At 37.5% G+C, this 23,313-nt stretch overlaps 1 protein-coding gene across 1 annotated transcript in view; it reads left to right on the forward strand.

The window, feature by feature from the left end:
- Positions 1-22,394, forward strand: part of DHX15 (DEAH-box helicase 15) — a 45,674-nt gene extending 23,280 nt beyond the window's left edge. Inside the window, exons 7-14 of the mRNA XM_054296060.1 lie at positions 3,768-3,854; positions 5,790-5,939; positions 6,098-6,206; positions 7,307-7,498; positions 10,544-10,666; positions 12,826-13,016; positions 20,258-20,427; positions 21,740-22,394. Of these exons, the coding sequence (XP_054152035.1) occupies positions 3,768-3,854; positions 5,790-5,939; positions 6,098-6,206; positions 7,307-7,498; positions 10,544-10,666; positions 12,826-13,016; positions 20,258-20,427; positions 21,740-21,857 (1,140 nt within the window). The 3' untranslated portion in view covers positions 21,858-22,394. The remainder of the gene's footprint in view (positions 1-3,767; positions 3,855-5,789; positions 5,940-6,097; positions 6,207-7,306; positions 7,499-10,543; positions 10,667-12,825; positions 13,017-20,257; positions 20,428-21,739) is intronic.
- The last annotated feature ends 919 nt before the right edge of the window (positions 22,395-23,313 follow it).

A 23,313-nucleotide genomic window follows, 5' to 3' on the forward strand; every position in this document is an offset into this window, starting at 1 on the left:
TTCTGTTCTGTAAGTAGCTACTCATAGTTGCATGGGCCATGAAATGACTTTCAGCTCCTTTGAATGTATTTTAACATCAACAAGTACAAGGGGTTTTTTAATGAAGCCCTGAAAATGCGGTATTTTATCACATTACAGTTTTTAGATAACTTGAGATTTGTCTCTCCATACAAATCAAAGTTCTGTCATCCATCTATATAGGGCCAGGATGTTGTGCTAACAGTGTGATTTGACTGAATGGAAATGGCATTCATTTAAGTTTCTTATGTGAAATATGATTTATGTGGAGGATGGGATTTTTTCCATAAGTAATTGAGATGTGCTTTTTTCCCCTTTCTTTTTTTTTTAAGACAATTTGGGCTGTCTCTAAGGAGTAGATTGTCAGGCAGGTTTTATCTGTTGCTTAAGGTTTATGAGAAGGTGCAAGTTATAACAAGTATGTTGAAGTTCAAGGTTTGTATTTTGGTAGTAAATAGATGAGGAATTGAGGTTCTTTCATTAGGCAAAATGGATTGAGAAACTGAAAAACTTGAAATGACACAGTGAGTGTTCTTTGTTAAGTTATTATGTCAGTGCTCCAATAATCCGTAGTAGAAGCTATGTGTTTTTTAGAAAGGAGTCATATTAAAGCTTCCTAAAACTAAACTCCTCTGCAGAACTGGCAGTCACAAAGCTAAGATTTTGAAGGTCAGAGCTGAATCATATGTGCTCTAGGCAGGGTTTGTTCCTTGATTATTTTTGTTTTTGTGCAGTACAATGCATGTATAATACTAGTGACAACTTTCTAGTGTTCTGGAAGAAAAATCACTTATTAAATTTAGTGAAATTATCTTCCTCTTCCTGCAGAAGTTGATTGCAGAAAGCATTCAGTCTCAAATCGTGAAACTAATGCTGCAATAAAATTGTATTTGCAAATGACTTGAATGAATGAAATTGCTTTTAAGTAATAAGTGATAGCTCTGTATTTAATTAAATTTTCAGTCATGTTTAAAACTATGCCCTTCAGAATATGCAGGTTTTGGTTTTCTGCATAAGAGGATAACAAGTGCAGAGTGTAGTTTCTGTTCTGTTGAAATGACAGAGCCAGTACCAGTCTCTGAGAGAACACTCTTGGTGTAGCAGCTGTTTTACTACAAGGAAAGTTGTTATGCCCAAAAGATCCCTGCTATAGGGAAAAGCAGGCACAGCATGTAGGCAACAGACTTAGACCTGTGAAGTTACTTTTCATGTTTGGCTGAAATATTCTGGGTTCCACATTTTACTTTTTATCCCCATAACAAATGTAACTATGAGTGAAAGTGCATCTGTGTTGTAATTTTTTTTAATGTTGGTTTAGTTTTAGTTAGTCTTAGTGATCAAGGTATGTAAAGTAAAACTGTGGCGCTGTGCCTGTCTATTTAAGAAAATGTCTGTTTAAGTCCAGTCCTTTGTGGGAGTTGAACTTAGACTTTAGCACTGCTGAGGAGGGAACTAGTAGCTGATCTGAATCCTTTTAAAAGCTCTACTGGTCATACAAGTGTAAGTGAAGTGCTTGCAGTAACTAAGTATCTCCTGAGCTTTAACTTCATGGAGTGAGAGATGGTGGAAGTAGTCTGGCATTTTGCTGTAGTAGTGATGGTAACAGCTAGTAGTGATGCACCTTGACAACTTTGCACTTTTCTGTCCTCTTTGAGCTAAGAAAGCAGCTATTATTGTGAGAAGGCTTAAGATTACAGACAAATATTCTGATTAACTAGTGAGAATGTTTTTTTAATTGAGGAAGACAAAGATGACTTAGTGTTTCTATTGTCCTGTGTGAAAGGACCTTGTCATCCTATCCCTTCTTGTCAAACTGCATTCTAGTTTCTGTTACAGCAGCCTTAAGCATTGCTAGTTAATACATATGCAGTACAGAAATGTTTTTAGATATAGATACTATGTATGTTTTATTATTCAACACAAAGTTTTACAATTAATCTCAGAAACTGCAAAACTGTACCTAAGGTTAATTATAAATCATTATTTTATATAGTTAAGTGCTAATTTCAATTGTTTGATGTTCAAGTAGCTTTGTACTTTGATTTAGACTTGAAAGATTATTTCTTCAGGCTTTTAAAAAGTTTCTTCTTTCTTAACAGTCATTGTCATTTTTTAATCAATGTGACATTAACAAATGATATCTGTATGTGCAACAGAATCCACTGTATAAATAACTTTTTTCCTTCTACCTTAGGAAAGTTCTGTATAGATTAAGTGAATTCAGGTACAAATTAAATTGTTGTACTGTTGTGGACTAAGCACACGAACTGTATTGAGTTCCTGATATTGAAGTGTGCTAATAGAAATCAGTGGTTAAAAGCAGGATAAAAACCTGTTGTCTCTGCTCTGTAATTAGTATTTGAAAAATCTGGGTGTGGATGGTTCTGTACATTAGCAGAAACAGAAAAACACAGAAATTAAGTAAGGTATACTCTATAGCAGCAAGCTAAATGTGGATTGACTACACTTCTAATATAAGAGTATGAGTTTAATTTGTATATTTAGTGCCTTACAAATTGTTAATGAAGATGTATTGAGATTTTGCAGTGACTTGCACTGATATTTGTAGCTATTATCTCCTCACTAATTTGTGCAGGTCACCTGTGAATGATGTGCACAGCGTTTTCTGTTTGCTGGAGGAATTCTAAGTTGCACATCATTTTAGGGTGAAACTCCGTAATTCCAAAATAATTGTCAGTGTTTTTCCTAAAATACTGCTTTCAATGTGTTGTAGCATTTGGGCAAGCTTAGACCTTAAGGAGAGACAACTGAGTGTGGTAAGTAGCTGAGTGGCAAAGTGATCAGCAAGCAGGAAGGGAAATCAGCAGTCACAGGCCTCATTGTAATTCTGAGCTAAGTATTAGGGGTCTCTCCAGTTCTAATTGATAAAGCACTAATGACAGAATGCTCTGAGTTAGGAAGTGAAGGGTAAGCACTTCTGATGAAGTCCTGAGCAGGTTTTGGATCTTTTCTGAGGTAATAATGTGTAATAACCCGATTCAGTGTGTTCGCTGTTGGGACGAGAGCTAATGGTATCCACAGCTTGTTACACTGCGTCTCTGGACATAAAAACTTAAATGGTGACAAATCAAGCCTTGGAACTCTGATAATCACCTTTGCTTTAATTTTTGTATGTGACTCAACCTTCTGAAAGGCTAAGAATATAACATTAAAGATACGTAAAGGTGTTTGACTATCTGGTGATAGAAAAAGACAGTAGAAATTAAATACATATTTTCACAATTGTAGCTGGAATGTGTTGGTAACAGCTTTATTTCAAACCAAATTTTAAGAATCCTCTTCTGGGTAAAACATTCAATTTAATATTATTTAACCAGTTTACTGTGTTCAGGCTTTCAGAAGAAGGTAAAAAGCTAGAATTAATACATGATGTTAAAGGGCTCCAGTACAACTTGTTTTGTACCAGCGATGTGAGAAAAGAAATTTAGTGGTTTCATAAGTTAAATTTTTGCTCTTCTTTTTCTCAGCTAACATTTGTTATGTTAGATAGACCCATAGGGAAGCAAAAAACAGTGGATGAAAACTGCTTTCTTTTCACTAGAAGTTCCTCTGGTTGATTTTAGATCATCCTGTGAAAGTGTTGGAGAGGAGCTCTGGTAGTGATTGATTAAGTGATGGAAAGTTTACTGAAAGTTATTTGTGCAGAGGCAGAATTGGAGCCTTTCATCTTTAGGATGAAGTGGTTTCATTCAATTGTTTGGGTTTTTGTTGTTTTATTTTTTTGACAGGTTGTGGTGTCCACTAACATTGCTGAGACCTCATTGACAATAGATGGCGTGGTGTTTGTGATTGATCCTGGCTTTGCAAAACAGAAGGTAAGTACCCTTTTTTTTCTCTTTCTAGTAGGAAAGGTGATGGAATCTGGTTTGCTCAGGCTTCTCTTCCCTTTGCAAACACTTGACAGGCCTTTTTACAGTTGAAATCTTGAATTTGGTTGGTTTGGAATTTGTTTTGTTTTTAACTTACAATTTTTACGGTTTGCACTTAGTCCGTGAACTTTAGCTAGAATAATTTTTTTTACAAAAAGAAAGAAATGTGAGAATTTGGTTTTTGACTTGGAATATAGTTTTTTCTAGATACTTGAGGAAGGGCAGTTTTGTACTGTTAGTCTGTGCTTGAGGATGTTCAAGTAAAACAAATTGTATGAAAGTAAATAAAAGTGTTTCTAGAAGCCTTCTCTTCTTTTAAGTCACTGTAGAAAACTCCAGCACTAAAATGAGAAGAAATGATCCCTGCTGTTTCATGTCACTATTTATCATGTACTGTTGCAACCCTGAAGATTGTAATCAAGCTTGTATTGTGGTGCTTGGAACATCATAGGGTGTTCAGAGGAACTGAAGTAGCTTTCCTACAGTCAACCCAGTAACTACATAAAATAAAATATGAATGTCACTGGCTTAATTTGGTTTTTGCACTAAATGTAGCTCTCTTTATAAGTTGGTTTCTTAGTCTTTTCTTTTAATAGTGGTACACATTTTCAGCCTTTTTAACTTTTGCAAAATGAGACAGGCACACAGCAGAACGTGAGTACAGCCAGTGTATTTTTATGGACAAATTCCAATCACCATTAAGGCTGAACTTTTTTCACAAATAGTTCTTTTTGCATTCTTCCAGTATAAGAACTAAGGTTTCTGTACATATTTTATACTGAATCATACCATAAAGGTCTTAAAACATGGACTGAAAATGTCTTCAGCTGACACTGCTGTTTGACTACTGCCTTTGTTTTCAATGTATTCCTTTCCATGAGCCCTATTGAGTTGGCAGTGCTGCTGTTTAGATACAACTGCAGTGGAAGTTTTACAGTAAATGCCAGCAGATATTTTGTACTGTCATAGTCTGCATGTACCCTTGAAATACAGTTTTGTCATCAGTCTGATCTTTACAGTTGCATGAAACCTTAATGTTAGATTTTTCTGATCTTTAATATGATTATTCAACCTTGTAGCCTTGAGAGGCTTCCTAGAATAGAGGCTAGGCAGAGGTAAAGGAATAAAGTAGGGATTTATTAAAAGGCCTTCAAAGGGTACACCTTGGGCTGTACACGAGCCTGGCTGTGGCTCTACCCAAGGTGGATGCCTGGTCTGAGTTTTCACACTTGTTTAAGTTTTGGTTGATTTACATATTGGGGTTAGTTGTCCAATTGCACGTTCAGGTTATGAAGTGCCATCCTCCCAAATTGCTTTCTTCAGTTCGCTGTTGTTTGCACTTTTGGGGCCCGAAGCTGTAACGGTGTAATGGTGTCCTTGGTTCTCAGGCTGGAAAAGGATTGTTTTGTCAGACTGACCTGTGAAGAGAACTTGCTAACTCTTTATATGAAGTTCAGAGTTACACTCTAAGGCAGTACAGAATCTGAAAAATATGAAAGCTAAAACTTAAGACATCAGTAGTTATATCAAGACAACATTTTTATGGGATTTTTTAAGCACCACGAGTGCTTAGCTCTGTGTAGAACAAATTGGACACATTCCATTTGCCATGAAAATCCTGTCTAAAAATACATTTAAGAATAGGGAGCCTGGCAGGAGTTGCTGTTAACAGATGAATAAAAAATGCTGTTCTCTAGGCAGTTGTATCTGAAGCTCTCCAGAGTCTTTTGTAGCCAGTTTTTTTTTTTGTTTTCGGATACATACAACTTGTGCAGAAGCTGTGTTTAAGAATAAGTTTAAAGCAGTTTGGGTAGTTGTCCTATCCATGAACATTGTTTATTGTTTAACGTTCCATCCTGCTCTGCCTCCACTTTGAAACAGGTGTACAATCCTCGGATCAGAGTGGAGTCTCTGCTGGTGACTGCCATCAGTAAAGCGTCTGCCCAGCAGCGAGCTGGCCGTGCTGGTCGTACTCGGCCAGGCAAGTGCTTCAGGCTTTATACAGAGAAAGCCTACAAAACTGAAATGCAGGTAAGATGTGCTTTTTACATTGTGTTTGTAAGAATGTCTATAAGGTTGTTGAGTGTTGTGGTATTAAACAAAACAAGAATTTGAATACTTATGTAGTATAAAGTGTCTGAAGAAGTGTTACAAATTTTCTTTTTTTTTTCCCCCCCTCACCCCCCCAGGACAACACATACCCTGAAATTTTGAGGTCTAACTTAGGATCTGTAGTATTACAGCTCAAGAAGCTTGGTATAGATGATTTGGTGCACTTTGATTTTATGGATCCTCCAGGTATCTCTTTCCGTCTTTACAATCTTTTATTTCTATGACTACTTTATATAATGAAAACATGGAATAAATTCTCTCATTGTTTTTTTCTGTTTTTTAAAATTGTAATCTGTAAGGAATTGTCTTTTGTTTATCCTGAAATTTAGCGCTCTGTGTCATATCCAAGCAAGCTTTTTCTTTCTGTGTAAGAGGTTTTAGTGGGACCAAGGAAGCTACTGAAAGCCCCTTGCCTTCAGAGAATAAGAGCAAATTCTTGGCATTACAAACTCTGTTATTTAAGGTTTTTATTTATCACCTTGATTGCACATTCTGATTGTGCAATCAGGTAACAACTGTTTGTAAATAAAATGGGCTGGTGTTTTTAAAGCTGAATAATACATGGTTTGGTTCTAACTAGTTTTTATGTATCTTTCTTCTAAGTTTTAAATGTTCATATATGCTTCAGAAATAAGTGGGTGATATTACTAATCAGAAAAGTAAATCAGTCATATATAAATAGGTGAATTATGGGTTTTTTTTAAATCTGACCTAATATATAAGTTTTAAAATAGTTCTACAGAACAGTTAAACTCTTTGTTCTGTGTAACATGCATGACAGCTTAGCAGAAAGACTTTTGGATTTCATTTTCTTTGTGGGTTACTACTGGCTATGTGAGGAGTGCAAGATAAAGAGAACATTCTTAGTGGCTTTCTGAAAGGCTGTAGGTATCTAGGGTTAATGGCTGAAATTTTGGGATTATTGAATTATTTAGTATGGAACAAGGGAAAAAGTATCTGCAGGAAGAAGTGATATTACTGGTACTGAATATTTCACAATGCCACTGCTGTTTGAATTTTGAAGAGCAGTAATCTTCAAATATTCAAAGCTTGTGATTAATTTTAAAGCTTTTCTAAGTAAGTGTTCCCTCCCTGCCGCCCCCATTCATTCATGCTTGGGCGTGTATTGCTGGATTTGGCAACAGTTTTGCATTTGGACAGCAGTGAATGGAGAACCAGGAGGAAAAAAAAAAAAAGATACCTAGTAACAGTCTATGCTTCCTTGGTTTTTGCTGATTCAGATCATTTGGATAATATGCGAATTTACATATTTTTTTTTCTTTCAGCTCCTGAAACTCTGATGAGAGCCTTAGAGCTTTTAAATTATCTGGCTGCTTTAAATGATGATGGAGACTTGACTGAGTTGGGATCCATGATGGCTGAATTTCCATTGGATCCACAGCTGGCTAAAATGGTTATTGCAAGCTGTGACTACAACTGTTCTAATGAGGTCCTATCTATTACTGCCATGTTGTCAGGTAATAGCAGGAAAACAGAAACTAAACAAATTGCACATCGTCAGTTTGGGGAAAATTTAATTTTCCTACATCAGAAAAATAACAAAAATATATTTTTAATAAAATTAGATTTACTTTTTTAAAATTCATATATGGGTTCAGTTATTATGGATTTATATAGAGACCTTGAAACTAGTGAGTAGTAATGTTGAAAACTACTGCATAAAATGATGTAAGTGTTTGCTCTTAATATCAGTTAAAAATCTATATATATAAATGGTTGGGGATGGGAAACCAGGCTAGTGAAGAGAAATTTCCATTTAGGTTCATAGTGAGACCCAGCAATGTCATCTTGACCACTAATTTTTCAGGCAGTAGAATCTCTTTTGTATTGTGCATTCTTCTGCACTTTGATAAGTCACAGTCTTCCCAAAGGGGTTGGAGTATAATTTCTATTAAATCATAAGCTTGTACCTGATACATTTTTCAGTTACTAAATGGCAAAACTGGAAAACAGTCAGTACTTTGAAAGGGAAAAAAGAAGCTTGGAAGGAAGCTGTATCTCTATAAAAATTAACTGAGGTGTACAATTGTACTTTGCTGCTGTTACATGAATAGCTTTGTGTTGGAGCAGAGCTGCTTGCTGAGAGAGCTAAATGAGAGGAAAATGTTACCAGCAAACCTCGTATTTAATTTCCCCATTGTGTAGAAGTGACTTTGTTTTATGACTAGAGGTCATAGGATAAGCAGCAGGTTTTATTCTGTTATGAAAATGGGGGTGCTCATACTCATAAGAACACTTTTATCTTTGGGATGTGATAACTTACGGGCTCTCCACAGTGCAGGTGTACTGCTGACATGCTTTACTTGGTTGGGTAGAGAAAAAAAAAGTTTTGACTAAGTGTGAAATCTGTTGCTTCAGTTTAGTTTTACAGTATATTTATATGAACATTTTTAAGAACAAGTTAAAATGTTTGTTTCAGAGTTATGATTGTTCAGACTCAGAGCAGATGGGCAGGGCAGAATCGTAATATTTTTCTTTAATGAAATGGTAGCATTAATTGCGGAGGTGGTGGTAGGTTGGTGCCTGTCTTTCTCTTCTCTTCCCCCTTCTCCCCCCAGTATCTACTGTAGGACAAGTATTTTTGTTCAGTATTTTTGTCTGTGGCCTTCAATTGATTTGCCTTACTGCTTTTCCAATTTACCTTTCCCCAGGCCATGGTATTTTTTTTGGTTTACACCATAATTAACATAATGATAAATAAGTTTTGGGGAAAAAAATAAGAAATGGATTCAAGCTGGTTAATGTATGGGTCATAACCAAAACATTACTCTTAAAAAACCCATAGTCCTGATCTTTGTGAGGGCTGTTTCCCAAAGTAAGCACTTGAAACCAGCAACATAATAAATAGTGTATTTTGGTGCATTAAGTGCACATAAAGTTTGTCAGGTTGTTGATTGGAATCCATGTATTTAATTTGGACTGAAGGGGAAACTAGGTGACAGAAAAGAGCAAAAATAGCATTAAAAATAGCAGATTAAGTGATTATACTACATTTTATAAGAGCCATGGTGTCATGCTGTAGTATGAAAAGTACTATTACTTTTCAAAACACTGATTTAAGACAGTGATAGAATAATCTGGATTTTGCTTTTATTAGTATGAATTAGAAATTAAAATACACTTGATGTTATCTCTTTTTTTCAAGTGCAGGACCCATTATACAGGGTGTTTATTTCATGCCTGTATTTCCATTTTCTTAAATGCATTGGTCTTTGTTGATTTGTTACCATGATTCACTGCTACAGTGTAAATGTTTTTACTCAAGTTGCATCTCTGGTATCCAGCTCACAATATCTCATGCTTTGGGGCTTCTATGCAAATTTAAGACTAAAGAAAAACTACATAACACTGCATAAAAAAGCCCTCATTTGATAGGGATATATCATATGCAGAGGTGTTCTCATGTGATTGCAGGGCTTCAGTTAATGAGAAAACTAATGTAGTCCCAAGCAGCTGGAAAACGATAAAAGATTTTTAGTATTTAATCATTAATGTTATTGAAATTTAACCTCTTAAAAATTACACTTAAAACCAAACTGATTTATTTTCTGGTGTGGAGCTCTATAAAGTATATCACAAAATGGGTAAGGTTGGAAGGAATCACAGTGGGTGACCTGGCTCCCTGCTCCAGCAGATCTCTTTATAACTACTTTCAAGATCTTGTGGATTGATATCAATCTTACAACTTACTAGAATGTTGACAGACCATGAATTAAGTAGGCTGCAATACTGTTTATGGTCTTTGCTAGTTTGTGGCTGGAAAAGAGGTGGTAACATATGATTTTTGGATGGAAGTGAGAACAGTCAGATGTATGTAAGAGAATATAATGATCAAGTTCATGTTGCATTTTTTGATCTAAATTTTTTATTTGAAGTAGTGCCAAAGGACGGTTTAACCTTCCACCACTACCGCTACCATCACAGCCTTTAGACTTATTAATAGCTTCATTCACATGTTTCTGTATACCAGTGCTGATAGCAATACCATGTGGGAAGAGGCTTAAATGGTGTATTCTGTCTAGTAACAGACTTGTCATAATCAAACCTCAAGTTGGTTTAGACTGTGCTAGTACACTACAGTTTCAGAAATATTTACATTGTAGGGGCTTTCTGAAAAAGCAGATTTGTAATTAAAGTGTTTAATTCCATGGGGTGCTAGCTCCTGGTAGAGCTATCAGCACTGGATTTGAACTAAGATTTGTTTAGCCTTCCAGTCTGTGTAGGTAACCTTGATGGCCTTCAGACTAGAGATTTTGATGCATACATATAATTCTATTTAAATAATCAGGTACTCTGTAGCTTTGAAACCCTCTTGTCTTACAGATGTGGTTAGGTGTTGATGTACCAAATCAAGGTAGTAAACAGTCCAAGATGCAGTTGGAGGCCATCCTGCCCTGCCCTATGCTCTGTGCACTGACCTAGCTAGGCCTTGTTCCTCTATCTGTGAATGCGTGACTCATCGATATGGGCGTTTGTGTTGGGCCCATACCAACCTTGTTTAGTCCCACAGTGTTTTGTTCGCCCCACGGAAGCAAAGAAAGCAGCAGATGAAGCCAAGATGAGGTTTGCCCACATAGATGGAGATCATTTGACGCTGCTGAATGTCTACCATGCTTTCAAGCAAAGTAAGTCTGTGTCTGTTTTAGTAAAACTATTTATGCTTTGTGCTGCCAACTTCCATTTCTGGGTTCCAAGGACACTTGAAGGGCTTGGTTTTTGTTATTTAAGTGCTACTTTCTTTTGGGGGTCAAACAAAACCAAAACACTACCCAAGCAATCTTGTAATAAACTGATGAGCATGCAAAGAAGCCAGGCTTTTAAATCAATGCTGGGTAACCTTGGACAGAAAGGAGCAAATGTTCCTGTAACTAGGAAACATTGGAAGTTTGTTTAACATTAATTATAAAAAATAGGCATAATTGCTTAGTGATTTTTTCAGGGAGAGCAGTGCAGAAAAAAACGTGAATTTGGAGAAGGAAATGGCCTTAGAACAAAAAATCTTTTGAATTCTGATTTCTTAATGTAGTTAGGAATTCTGTAATAAGGCTTTGGAAGAGATTGAGAGGCAAAGGCATGATGCATCAACAAGAAGTAACATAAAACTGTATGATACATATGTTTCAATTATGTAATTTCTGTGGATGGAATTTAGAGATAATATATGATCCTCTTCAACATAGCCAAGTGGATTTTAGCAGCTTAAAGAAGATAAGAATGAAGAGGTGAAGCTAGTTCTCTTCAACAATGAGAAAGTGACCCACTTTTTAAACTGACTTATATTGGTGGCAAATAAAAAGATGGCTATAAACTGCCAGCCATGTGGACTTAGGTGCTCCAGTTACACTTTCCTATTAGCAAACAAAAAACAAGCAGTCCTTTTACCCTGAGTAAAAAGAAATGCAGCTTAATGCCCCTTTCTGTTACAGGTTTGATGTAGAAATTCTGTATTGAAACCTTCTAACATTGTCATTATATGACAATCTAAAATAAGTGCGAAAGTCAACAAATACATTCAGTTTACAACACAAACAATAGCTGAGAAAGTTTTATGAAACATCTGTAAATAAAAATGTGTGTTGCTTTTTTTTTCCTGTTAGCTTTTTCACTAATAGGATGCAGAATATCTGGCAGATAATTTGTGCATGTTTCTGGAAACCACTGCTTTAATACTCAGGTTACTGAGGGGATGGAGCTATTTCAGGAATCATCTTGTAAAATTGTGAATGGTCTTCTGGAATCAGAAGACAAAATGCTTCTACTGTTTGTATGCAAATAGTATAGAACAATATAAAACATTTATGGGTTATCCATGATGCATAGTTCAGTTGGCTCAGCAAGTAGTATGCTATGGTACTGTACAGTAGAATCATAACTGTGCAACAGCTTTATTCATACTTCATTTAAAATATATTCTGTAAGGTAAAAGGCAAGAAAGAACTTGGACTTACCTCAACTTCCATAATCTTCGTTCTTTTCAGTGCAAATTAAGAAGAGTCTCTTCTTTCCAAGAGTTACCTTAAGTTTTAATTCTTAAGACTGGCTTTGTTGGATTATTAAACTGACAAAGATTAGAAGAGCATTACTTGAAAAGTCAGAGAATAGCTTGGGAGAACTAGGTTTTGTTGATGTGAAACATGCAGGTATTGATACTGACAGAATGGCTGAGGCTTGCTGTTTCATCAGATTTCTCAGAGCTACCAGCAGTAGGAACAGCTGGAGTACAGAGTTCTGTTACAGTGGCTGCATTTTACCAGTCACATTTACTTAAACTACTGTGAGGTGTGTCACACTTTGAGAACAGACTGTATAGCTCTTCGTTTTTACTTGAATGTTGAGTAGGGTTTCATCTCTCAGATACAGCGTAGTTATGTACAGTTATCTTGTATGTTCATGGCATGCTGCAGTCAAAGGCTGTGCAGTGCTCCTGACATCATGTTACATTTTACACTTGAAGTTTGGAAGATGTTTTTCTAGTTGCAGGGTGGGATCTTTGAAGTGTCCAATATTTAGTAGTATGGTATTTCAGTAAAACAGTAGTGATTGTATTTGTTATATTGATGAGGAGGGAAAAACCCCTGCTTTTCTTCTGTCCTGACCACGTGCTTCCTGGATAGAAAAGTTTTGGCAAGTTACCTAGTGCAGGAAATAAACTGAATAAACCAAGAGCTGTTACCATTTATAAAAGTTTATGGATATTTTTCTCTGGTTCATCTGACTGATGAATTGGTTAGTTGCTATTTCATTTACTTGTTCTGATTTTGATTCATGTTTTCTAATGTTGCAGATCATGAGTCGGTTCAGTGGTGTTACGACAACTTCATTAACTACAGGTCCCTGATGTCTGCAGACAATGTACGCCAGCAGCTGTCGCGAATCATGGATAGATTTAATTTGCCTCGTAGAAGCACAGATTTTACCAGTCGAGACTATTACATCAACATAAGAAAGGCATTAGTTACTGGGTATTTCATGCAGGTATGTGTGAATTCTCATAGAGAAAGTAGTTCAGTGTTTATGTGGTTCATAATGTTAGTATTGTTGTTATAGTTTGCTAAAGCTTAAATGTTACTTAAATTACATGTGGCTGACTGTAGTACCATGTAGTTTTTGTCAAGTTGCTAGGTGATGACTCAAGTAGCACATTCTTTAGTCACATGAAAGAAAAATTGAAGGCAGTCTTACCAGTGTATCAAAATCTCCTTTCTGCTATGAGCATTCATGAAGTAGCTACATAAAACATTTCAAAGTAACTGCAGAATATGTAGTTCTAAAGTTATTTGTAATCTGATACCAAAAGGGGAAGTATTGAGATATGTAAATACGAAAAAAACATGATACTTACAGAAAGACAGTATTTTCATTTGTATATTTTTCCATATTTATATTTCAATTTTCAATTACATGAGTCAGATACTGGAGCCCTTCTGTAATCTCAAAATGTATACTGTTTGAAATGCATTTGCCAGGTGAGCCAGGATGCTATGAAAGCCAGTCTCCACTGCTGCCACCTGCATGCTTTGCATTTCAGGTTAAGCCATGCCCCAAGCTAGAATGCAGACTGCTTGGGTTTTTGTCTATTTTTTGGTTGGTTTGGGGTTTTTTTTTGTTGTTGTTTTTTCTCTCCCTTAGTCCCATCCTGCTGTGTTTTTTCTCTTCAACATTCATCCTTAAGACTGCTAGAGTCTCTTTGCTGGCTCTTGCAGATACAAACTGTGAATCTCCATGCTCATTGTTTTTGGACTGTTGTGATAATGCTTTTCATAGCAAAAAAGCATTGGACACGTCTCTGCAGCATCTCTGCTAGAGCCTAAAACCTCACTTCTGGAGAGTACAATCTTGTTGTCTTTTGGAGGCTGACCAGTGCCCATTACATTTCCTGATTTTTCCCTTGGACTGCACTCTGGTGGTGTTCAAACACAAGCACTGCCAGCTGGTCAGTGCTGTGCAGGTGAGGACAGCGTGGGCCTGACAAGCACTGCACTCACACACCCAGCTGGGGCACAGACTCGGGCACCCCTTCCTTAAACTGCCCCTGCCAAGTGTTGTCTCCAGAGCTCAGCCAGCCAGTCTGCAGCAAAAACATCCTCTGGGTTTTCAGAATACAGAAATATCTATGTCAGCAGCTGCATTTCACTGTAATGCAAATGTGAGATTAAGGCTGTTGGCTGCTTTTAAATAACTAAATGGTTCTAAAGCCTTACTTGTTGTAACCTTTCAGGCAAGTAGACTGTAACTGTGTTCAGTCTTTGAATTTGGGACATGTTTTCTGCATATTTCTTGGCAAATGCTTCAGAATACATTCCCACCTACACCTTTACTTCTGTACATGTTTTGAAAGACAAAGAACAGTTCTGCCCAGCATTCCGTTTTGGGCCCCAGGCAGGTCTGAGTGTCACAGCTGCACTTTTGTTTGGCACTATACCCCATGCCTTCTTTCACTTAGTTGGACCTGTGGGGAGGCCATGTACTTGGAAGTTGGTGTGCTCTCTGTTTGTTTTATGTTACTTGGAGCAAAACTTGTCCTCCAATTGGTGTTTTCCTATTAGAAAACACCTATTCCCGTGCATGGGGAGCTGCACCAGTGTTGGTGCAAGTAGATTTTTGGTCTCTTGTGTTGTAGGATTTAAAGATCTGACTTAGTATTTTTGCTGTGAATACAGTAGTAAGTAGGCTCATGCAGATGAAAATTAAAGCAGATGAAAATTAAAGAAGTCTGCTTGGGCTTCCATGGTTGGTAGGTTATTTACTGCCTCCTTCACACAAAATGCCTAGGAGAATTTTTGGGATGTATCAGGATATAGATATAGCTGACCTGTTGGAGCTATTTGGAGTAGAAGCCATTTCAGCTGTTGCTCTTCTTCTTCAAAGTGTTGGTCTATTTTAGTTTGAGTTTCTTCAGCTCTTTAAACCTTCATGATAGTGTGGTATGTATTTGACCTTGACTCTGAACTTTTTATGGTGAATTCCATGTTGCTTTAAGAAACCTTCAGTAGAAAATTTTTAAAAACTCAGATGTTATTTACCAGCAGCTGAAGTACTTACAGTTGTAGTCTGTATACACATTACACCCTCTCTAAGCTAATATTTAGGCTGTAGCATTTGGGGGCTTTTGTTCAGAAAACCTTAGTAATGAAATGCATACATCATCCTTTGTCCTCTTAGTAGAGAACATGTGTGGAATTCCAAGTGTGGGCACTTGTGAAATGTGTGCATGTACTCTAGATAGCTTCTGCATGTAAAGTACTGAGGTGTGTGGACAACACATGGCAGAAGTTGATCTTCAAACTTTCTAAATTTAAAAAGGCAGTGTGAAGTAGAAAAAGCAGTAGTAACCATTGTCTTGAAATACTTCTCATTTGCTGCATGGTTTAGACTTTGGTAATTTATGACTCGTTTGGTAAAACCAGTCATAAAAATTCACTGTAGAATTTTCTGTACCTATCAAGATACGTAGTTTATGTCAGACAGTATGGGCTTGTACTGACTATTGTAATTGTACTGGTTATGTAATCAGTACTAAGTACTGTACACCTGCCTTCAGTTGTGTGTCAGAGACAGATAAATGTGGAATTCCTGCTGGTGATGAATCATCTCTTTACCCTTCATATTTAAATGCAAATTTGAATTCCAGTAAATCTACCATAGACAAGCAAAGTGAATAGTAAAATAATTTAAAATTGTCAACAGTTCTGTGTATAGTAAAACTTATGGAAAGATAGATATTGACAAGTTAAAGGTCTTAAAATTTTTGTGCTGTCTCAGATTTCTTCTAGTTCTTATAATGCAAAACTTTTAAAAATAACTTTCTGTATCACACATCAGAATATGCAAAGGATATGTAAAATACAGCAAGGGTGGTCTTTGCAAAAAGAGAAGCACTGATTTCTCAATTACTTTGTACCAGACATAGTCTGTCTTACAAAGGGAGAGGAATTGGCATATTGTACTGTGTAATATATTTGTAATTTGGTAATAAATTTACAGAACTAGGTATAGATTATTTCTCCTACTTCTGTTAAGTAACTAAGCATACTTTATGGAAAAGTCTAAATAGGATAAATACTGTAGCTTACTGTTAGGTGGGGATCAAAGTAAGTCACAAGAATAGGTAACCCCTTAATGGAGGCTTATCTCTGATAGCCACTCAAAACTAAGCTTAGAATCTTTAAAGGGTTAATAGTAGCTGAAGTCACCGTGGTTAAAACTAAGCAAAAAATAGTTACACCACAGAAAGTAAGGTAAGGCAACGATTTGGAAAAGGCAAATAAATGACTTCAGGATGGGTCATCTTCCTCTTAGTGATTTTGTTTTCTATCAGTTGTCAAAAGCAACCTAGGTTTTTATCATTGTATTTTCAGTCTAGTATTGAAGACAGAGCAGAACTGATAGTTGATAGTTTAAATCAGAATTTAAAGGTGGAAGCAGGTTCTGGAATATCTCCCATGAGAGAAGCTGCAAACTCTCTGGGCAGTCTCTTCCAATGCTCTGCTACTGCAGAGTAAAGAAGTTCTTCCTCCTGTTCAAATGGAACTTCAGTTCATTTCTGTTTGTTTCTTCTTGTCCTGTTGCTTGGCACCACAGAAGAGAGCCTGGCTCCTTCCTCCTGCCACCCTCTCTTCAGATACTGATTAGACACTGATGGGGTCCCTCTTCTCGAGGCTGAACAGGCCCAGCTTCCTCAGCCTTTCCTTGTGACAGAGATGCTCCAGTCCTTTCATCGTTATAGCCCCTCTGTGGACCTGTTCCAGGAGCTCCGTGTCTCTCTGGCCCTGAGGAGCCCAGAACTGGACACAGAACTCCAGATGAGCTTCACCAGGGCTGAGTAGAGGGGCAGGATCACCTCCTTCCTGCTGCAGGCAGTGCTCTTCCTGATGCACCCCAGGATGCCATTGGCCCCCTTGGCTAGAAAGGTGTGCAGATTAAGCTTGGGATCTTTGCTGGGAGATGTGACAGTCAAACACAGGCTATATATATCATGGTCACTGCAGAGGATAAACAACCAATACTGTACAGGAAGTTAGATGGCAGATGATTTGCCTTCTAATTAAAATCTCATTCCTGATGCTACTCAATCTTTGGTGCTTATTTCTTGTATGGAATTATGTATATTTTGAAGTCTTTACATAATCAGGCTCCTACAATAATAGAATGGTAATAAAATAAACTTACGACACAAAGGTGGTCAGTGGTGCATTTAATAGTATTCATTTTGCTCTTTAGGAATGCAGAAGAGTGGTGTAAAACTTTTTAATAGATTCAGAAACACTCTTGTGTGTGCTCCAAGCAGAAATTTTGGAAATCCAGGCAACTGCCAAGGTTCCTTTGGTGCATGCTAGCATTGGTTTATCAGAAAGAACAAAGACCAGTCCTTTCTCTAAACTGTCTGACAAGAGTCCTGAGTCACAATGTGTAGCCTTAAATCTGAAAGGGCTGGGTCTTGTGATACTGTTCCTGCTTTTGACCTTCCAAGTGCATTTGCATTTAGTATTAGTGTTTGATTGAAGACCCCTGACTTCACCCTCTAGGTTCCATGACATGATAGCTAAGAAATAAGCACAAGCATACTTAAAATTTCAGAGGAGGATGTGTAATTCTTAACAAAATTGTGGTGAGACTTTGAAGTGAAACTTTTTTTTCCTCTCGTGGCATGTGCCACTGTTTCCATTTAAGTTTGTCACGTTCATAGAAAGATTATAATTGTCTCTAAATCATCAGCCTTGTGAGCTTTTCAGGGGCTGCAGAGTAATCTGTTGCAGATACATGGGCTGGCTTGGCACTTGGCCATTCTTTCAGAGTCATGTTCGAATAGCCTAATTCTTTGGGGATCTCAGGGTTCAGGTATGTTCTGTAGTCTCTTGCTTGCTACCACTACTCATCAGAAATGAACCCATTTCCTTGCCATACTCTGTATGATCCTGTGGTTTCTGTGGAAGCTCATGCTCTTTATACTCTGACAGACATCACAGAATGAGGTGAAAAGGCCCTCTGGAGGACACTTGGTCCAACCACCCCTGTACCTACAGGCACTGGTGATGCTTGCAAGCCAGGCTTTCAGAGGAGAGATAGAAGCTGCCTCCCATTTGTTCTTGTTTGCTTTCTTATGTCAGCCTTGGTGCCTGCCTGAGGCCATTCTACGTTCTTTCAGCTCAGTGACCTGGCAGCCACTTACAAAGTGGAAGCAAGAATGGGCTCGGTCATCTGTGCTGGAACAGTGCAGGCCAGGAATGAGCAGGAAAATGCAGCAGCTGGCAGATCACTGTGGCTTGCTCTGGAGCCACAGCTTCACTGTGTATTTCCCCACAGAGTTGCCATCACTGACCCTGAAATTCTTTACCAAGGTGTGTGCCAGCAAGCACACTCTGTGGAAACAGCTGAAGAGGATAAATAGTGCAGCTCACTGTTACCTCAGGATTGATGCCAGTCACAATAGTATATATATAACCACCTGAAGGTGGCTTGTCCCAGATATCAATGGTCTAAGGAAACATTTTCTTTGTAATTTGGGGTTATTTTAATTCTTGTCCTTCCCTGGAAATTAAGAGCTAATTAAGAGATACATTTCTGTAGCATTAATTTTTCTTTGAGTATGCTTCAGAATTATGCAAAGACAATAAGAAACATAACTCTACCATTACAAATGACATGTAAAAGAAAATTGTATTTGGGAAAGGTAGAGTGTAAGACTTCACTGTTTTAATACATATGAGTGAGACTGAGGTGCTAAAGGTAAATTGTATTGAATTTAACAGCACGCTTTTCTAGAATAAAACCTAAATAATGCATGGTTCTGTCCTTTTCTAGAAAGAAATAGAACAGGTAAAATAGATACTTCTGTATGCATGTGTACTTCTGATCTGAAAAATGAAATTGATTTTTAAACAAAACTTCCTTTGAAAAAAATTGTAATCCTACAGCAAGGTGTGCTGTGTTTGTGCTAGGCCTGTGACACATGACTGTCTAGTCTGGTTTGCACCTCTACTGCTATTTAATGTTACAGATGTTATATTGAGCTAAATAAAATTAGGCCTAAATCATTACAGTGTGCTGTTAATCTCCATTTAAAGGAATGTCTTCTGGTTTCCCACACTTGAAATAAACTGTTACCTCTCTAATCTTGTGTGACAAAATTTGCAAAGTATTGAAATATCTTGTTCTACTCCTAAAACATGTTCTGGATATTAATGTCATAACTTTTTAAAGAAAAGTACACTCAAAGTAAGTAATTTCTTAGTAGAGATATTCTGGCTTAAAACTTTAGGTAGCTATTGTTTTAGAAGGCCTGGGGTTTTAATCTAATAGATGGAATTTGCTCTTGACTTGGCAAAAAAAAAAAGGTGAAATATACCTAGAAATTCAAGAAACCAAGGAAGTATACAGTCCATATTAAAGGAAAACAGCTAATGATCTTATTATAAATGTCTTTTTCGATGTCTTTCAGCCATTGCCAACCTTTTTAATCTTTTTACTCTGTCTATGTGTGTATATACATAATGAGAGGAGGTTATTTTCAGCTACTAGTATCAAAGAGTTAATTTGAGTTACTTGTTCTGTTAGATTAGCTGTTGGTACAGAGGATATCATTCAAAGGATAACTGTCTGCTTTACCAAATCTTAATGAGCTGGGTATCGGAGCATCTTGGCAAGGCAGGCATTATTCCCTTTCATAGAGCAAGAAGCTTAGTCAGAGGGAGGTTAATTGATTTTCACCAAGGTCACAGCACAAGTGTGTCGCTGAACCTACATTTTCCAGCTCTGAAGCTCATGCAGTAGTGAGACCTCTCTCATAAAAGGATAATGTTGTGGCTTACTGGCCCTACAGTGGCTACTGCAGATGAAATGCTTGAAGCAGATGTCTGTTGTAGAGCACAGCTGACTTTGTGTGATGTTGCAAACCTGTCCATGTGTGTTCCCTTCCTTTGTGTTTGCATTGCTGCTGTTGCAATAATGATTATTCTCTTTGGGTGATAATTATTTTTGTATGTTGCTTGAATTGTGTATTAGAATATACACGTACCATGGCAGATAGCAAAAACATCTGGCATCTTGATTGTGTCTATAAAAAACTTTGAATACTTGAAGTGGTCAAGTAACATGCCAAGTTTAGATGAGGTTTGAAAGTTGGGTTTGTTTGTTTTGTATAAAACACTTTACAATCAGCTTGAAATTGCTTCATTTAAAAATTGCCTGTGTTGATGGGAGAATGTCTTTTTATTTAGGTGGCACATTTGGAGCGAACAGGGCATTACTTAACAGTCAAAGATAACCAGGTGGTGCAGTTGCATCCCTCCACTGTTCTTGACCACAAACCAGAATGGGTGCTGTATAATGAGTTTGTCCTTACAACAAAGAATTACATCCGGACATGTACAGACATCAAGCCAGAATGGTAAGCCAAAGTATTGCAACAATTATGATCTACTGTAGAGTTCTTGGGGTGTTCTTTTTTGCCTTTTTTTAAGTTGAGGTAATTCTTTTCACTTTTCCTGAAGCTAGTTTTACAGAAATGGTTTGAGGAATGGCAATGGTATGGACTGAGATCTTGTAGATGACTGAAGGCTTTCTTTATGGGTACTTGTGCCTTTTTGTGGGTTTTGTGTTAGGCCTCTGATGCCTGGACTCTGTGTACAGTGCACAGCTTGACTGAGAACTATTTGCTTCAGTAAGCCTGGAGCTGCTTGGAGTTCTGAGGTTTGGGGCTATGTCCTAGCACCCACTTGCATACCTGAGTTAGCTAGGAGATACCTCAGTATCTGTGCTTCTGTTCTCAAGATCTAAGACTTCTTCTTTATGTCCACTTTACTTCTTCCTGTCTACAGAACTGAATACACTTTTAGCATCTTTTCCATGGACCTGTTAGTGCACTGGGATGGGAAAATTCTTCTGTCTGATTTTTTTCAGAAGGCTCTGAACAGTATTTCATGCTTTCTTAAAATTCTAAGGAAAGAGATGATAATAGTGATACAGCTTCCCATGTTATGATACTTATTCATCAGCTAAATATATAAAGTCAGAAGCCTGAATCTCTGCACGCAAGCAGAGATCTGAAGCATCTTGCCTGTCTTTAAGGTTGTACTTTATTTACCAGGTTGTAGTAAGCTCTGGGGACACGGGAAGTTCTTCAGTTGCTGTAATTTTACTGTTGTGCAGGAAGAGTTTAAAGATTCATAAGCTGGAAAACACAACATATATATTTATATTGTCTAGTAGTATCTTAATGGAAAATGTGTTTAAATCCCTGCTTAGAAATCTTGGTTCAGCAAACACTGACCTAAAGCAGGATCCTATGGCCCTGGTTGTACTTGTAAGTTTAAAACAGCTGAGGCACAGCTGTACTCTGACACAAGTGGTTGTTTGTGTACACTTCTGTGGCTCAGGGACTGACATTAAGCAGAGGCTCTGGCTGTGTGGGTTGCCCTGCAGGTACTGAAGCAGCAGCAGGAGGCTGTAAGGGGCACATGGCCAGACAGGAGCATCTCGTGAGGCTGATGTGTGCTTTTTGCTTTGAACTTGGACACTTGCTCAGGATGGCACTGCCATTTTAAATGTGTGCATCTGTGTACATTTCAGTTAGTCTTAAAATTGCAGAATGAGCTGAAAACAATGGCTAACTTTTGTGTCCTTCCTTTGCAGTTGTAAAATTTCTGTAAAATGCATTTTAAAGTTTGAGTATCAGTAACAAGCTTCTCCTTTTTTGACAGGCTGGTGAAAATTGCCCCTCAATATTATGACATGAGCAATTTTCCACAATGCGAAGCAAAGAGACAGTTGGATCGCATCATTGCCAAACTTCAGTCCAAGGAATACTCACAGTACTGAATTTATGCTTTGAACTGAAGTTATTCAGAGGACAGCTTTAAGAGATGAAAGGATTCAAAGTTCAAGTTGTGCTCTTCACTTTGGTTCAATAATGGCCTTTATTTGAAAGCTTTTTAATTTTTCTTTACAGTAAATATTCCATTCTGATTTCATAAATTAAACATTTATGCCTCCCTTTTGTGTTGACACTGTAGCTCATACTGGAAAAGCTAATCAATGTTTTGCAGTTTATTGAAAGTAGTTCTATATATAACAATGTTATAAGCATTTCTTTAGAAATGGTTGAAAATGCTTCTAAAAATGTGATTATCGACCATGGTATGCATGATCGTTGTAATTGTTGACATTCCTTTTAGAAGTTGTGAAATGTTACAACTTGTGCTTCTGTAGACACAATCTTTGGCTTCAGTACAAGGGTACTGACTTCAATAAAGTCTATTTATACTAATTTTGTGCCACAGTATGTCAGTATTTCTATTGTTTTGATTGTAATATGAGCAGCCCATTTAGTCTCCCATTAAACTGCTGTTTGATTGACATGGCAGTAGTTTAATGTTTTAATACTAAAAGTACAGATGTTTAAGCAGCACAATGATGATATAATATGATGCATACAATGTTCATCCCTTGCAAACTTGTTAAAATTATTTAGGAAAACTCAGAATGCATGCAGATGTGTTAGGAGAATGCTTTCTTCCAACATAGCCCTAAGTATTTTTCAGACAGAACTGTAGTAGCGTGTCCTATAAAGTGAAGTGTGTGTGGCCAGGTAGAAATTGCTCTGCTGGGCAGTGTTCAGGTACTGTTTAGGATCAACACAAGCAATAGCATAAGTGACACTGTAGATCAAATCACACTGCGCCATCATAATTTTGTAGTGATTTTTGGTGAAATATGATTTGACAGCATAATCCCATGAGGAATTGATAGTAAAATTTGATCACAGGGCTGGAGCACCTCTCTTAGGAGGACAGGCTGAGAAAGTTGGTGTTGTTCAGCATGGAGAAAAGGAGGAGGGGACCTTATTGTGACCTTTAAAATACCTCCAGAGGTTTTAGAAGAATGAGTGAGGATTTTTACCAGGGCCTGTGGTAAAAACTTTTACCAGTGACAGGGCAAGGGCAAGGGTTTTACTCTGGTTGAATCTCAGATTGAGATTGGACATAAGGAAGAAATTTGTCACTGTGGAGGTGGTGAGGCATTGCAACAGACTGTCCAGGGAAGTTGTGGGTGCTCAGTCCCTAGAGTGTTCCAGGTCAAGTGGGATGGGGCTTTGAGCAGCCTGGTCTAGTGGAAGGTGTCCTTGCCCATGGCAGGAGGGTTGGAACTGGATGATCTTTAAGGTCTGGTTGAACCCAAGCCATTCTGTGGTTTAATGTATTTGATCAGATTTCTGTTTTTCCCTCCCCATGGAATACACTGAGCTTTGGTCCTTCTGGCAAAGAGCAGCTGGATC

This window comes from Melozone crissalis, unplaced genomic scaffold (assembly GCF_028551555.1).
Source record: "Melozone crissalis strain CALT ecotype California unplaced genomic scaffold, PUWL_Pcris_2 ptg000006l_1, whole genome shotgun sequence".
NCBI classification, from domain to species: domain Eukaryota; kingdom Metazoa; phylum Chordata; class Aves; order Passeriformes; family Passerellidae; genus Melozone; species Melozone crissalis.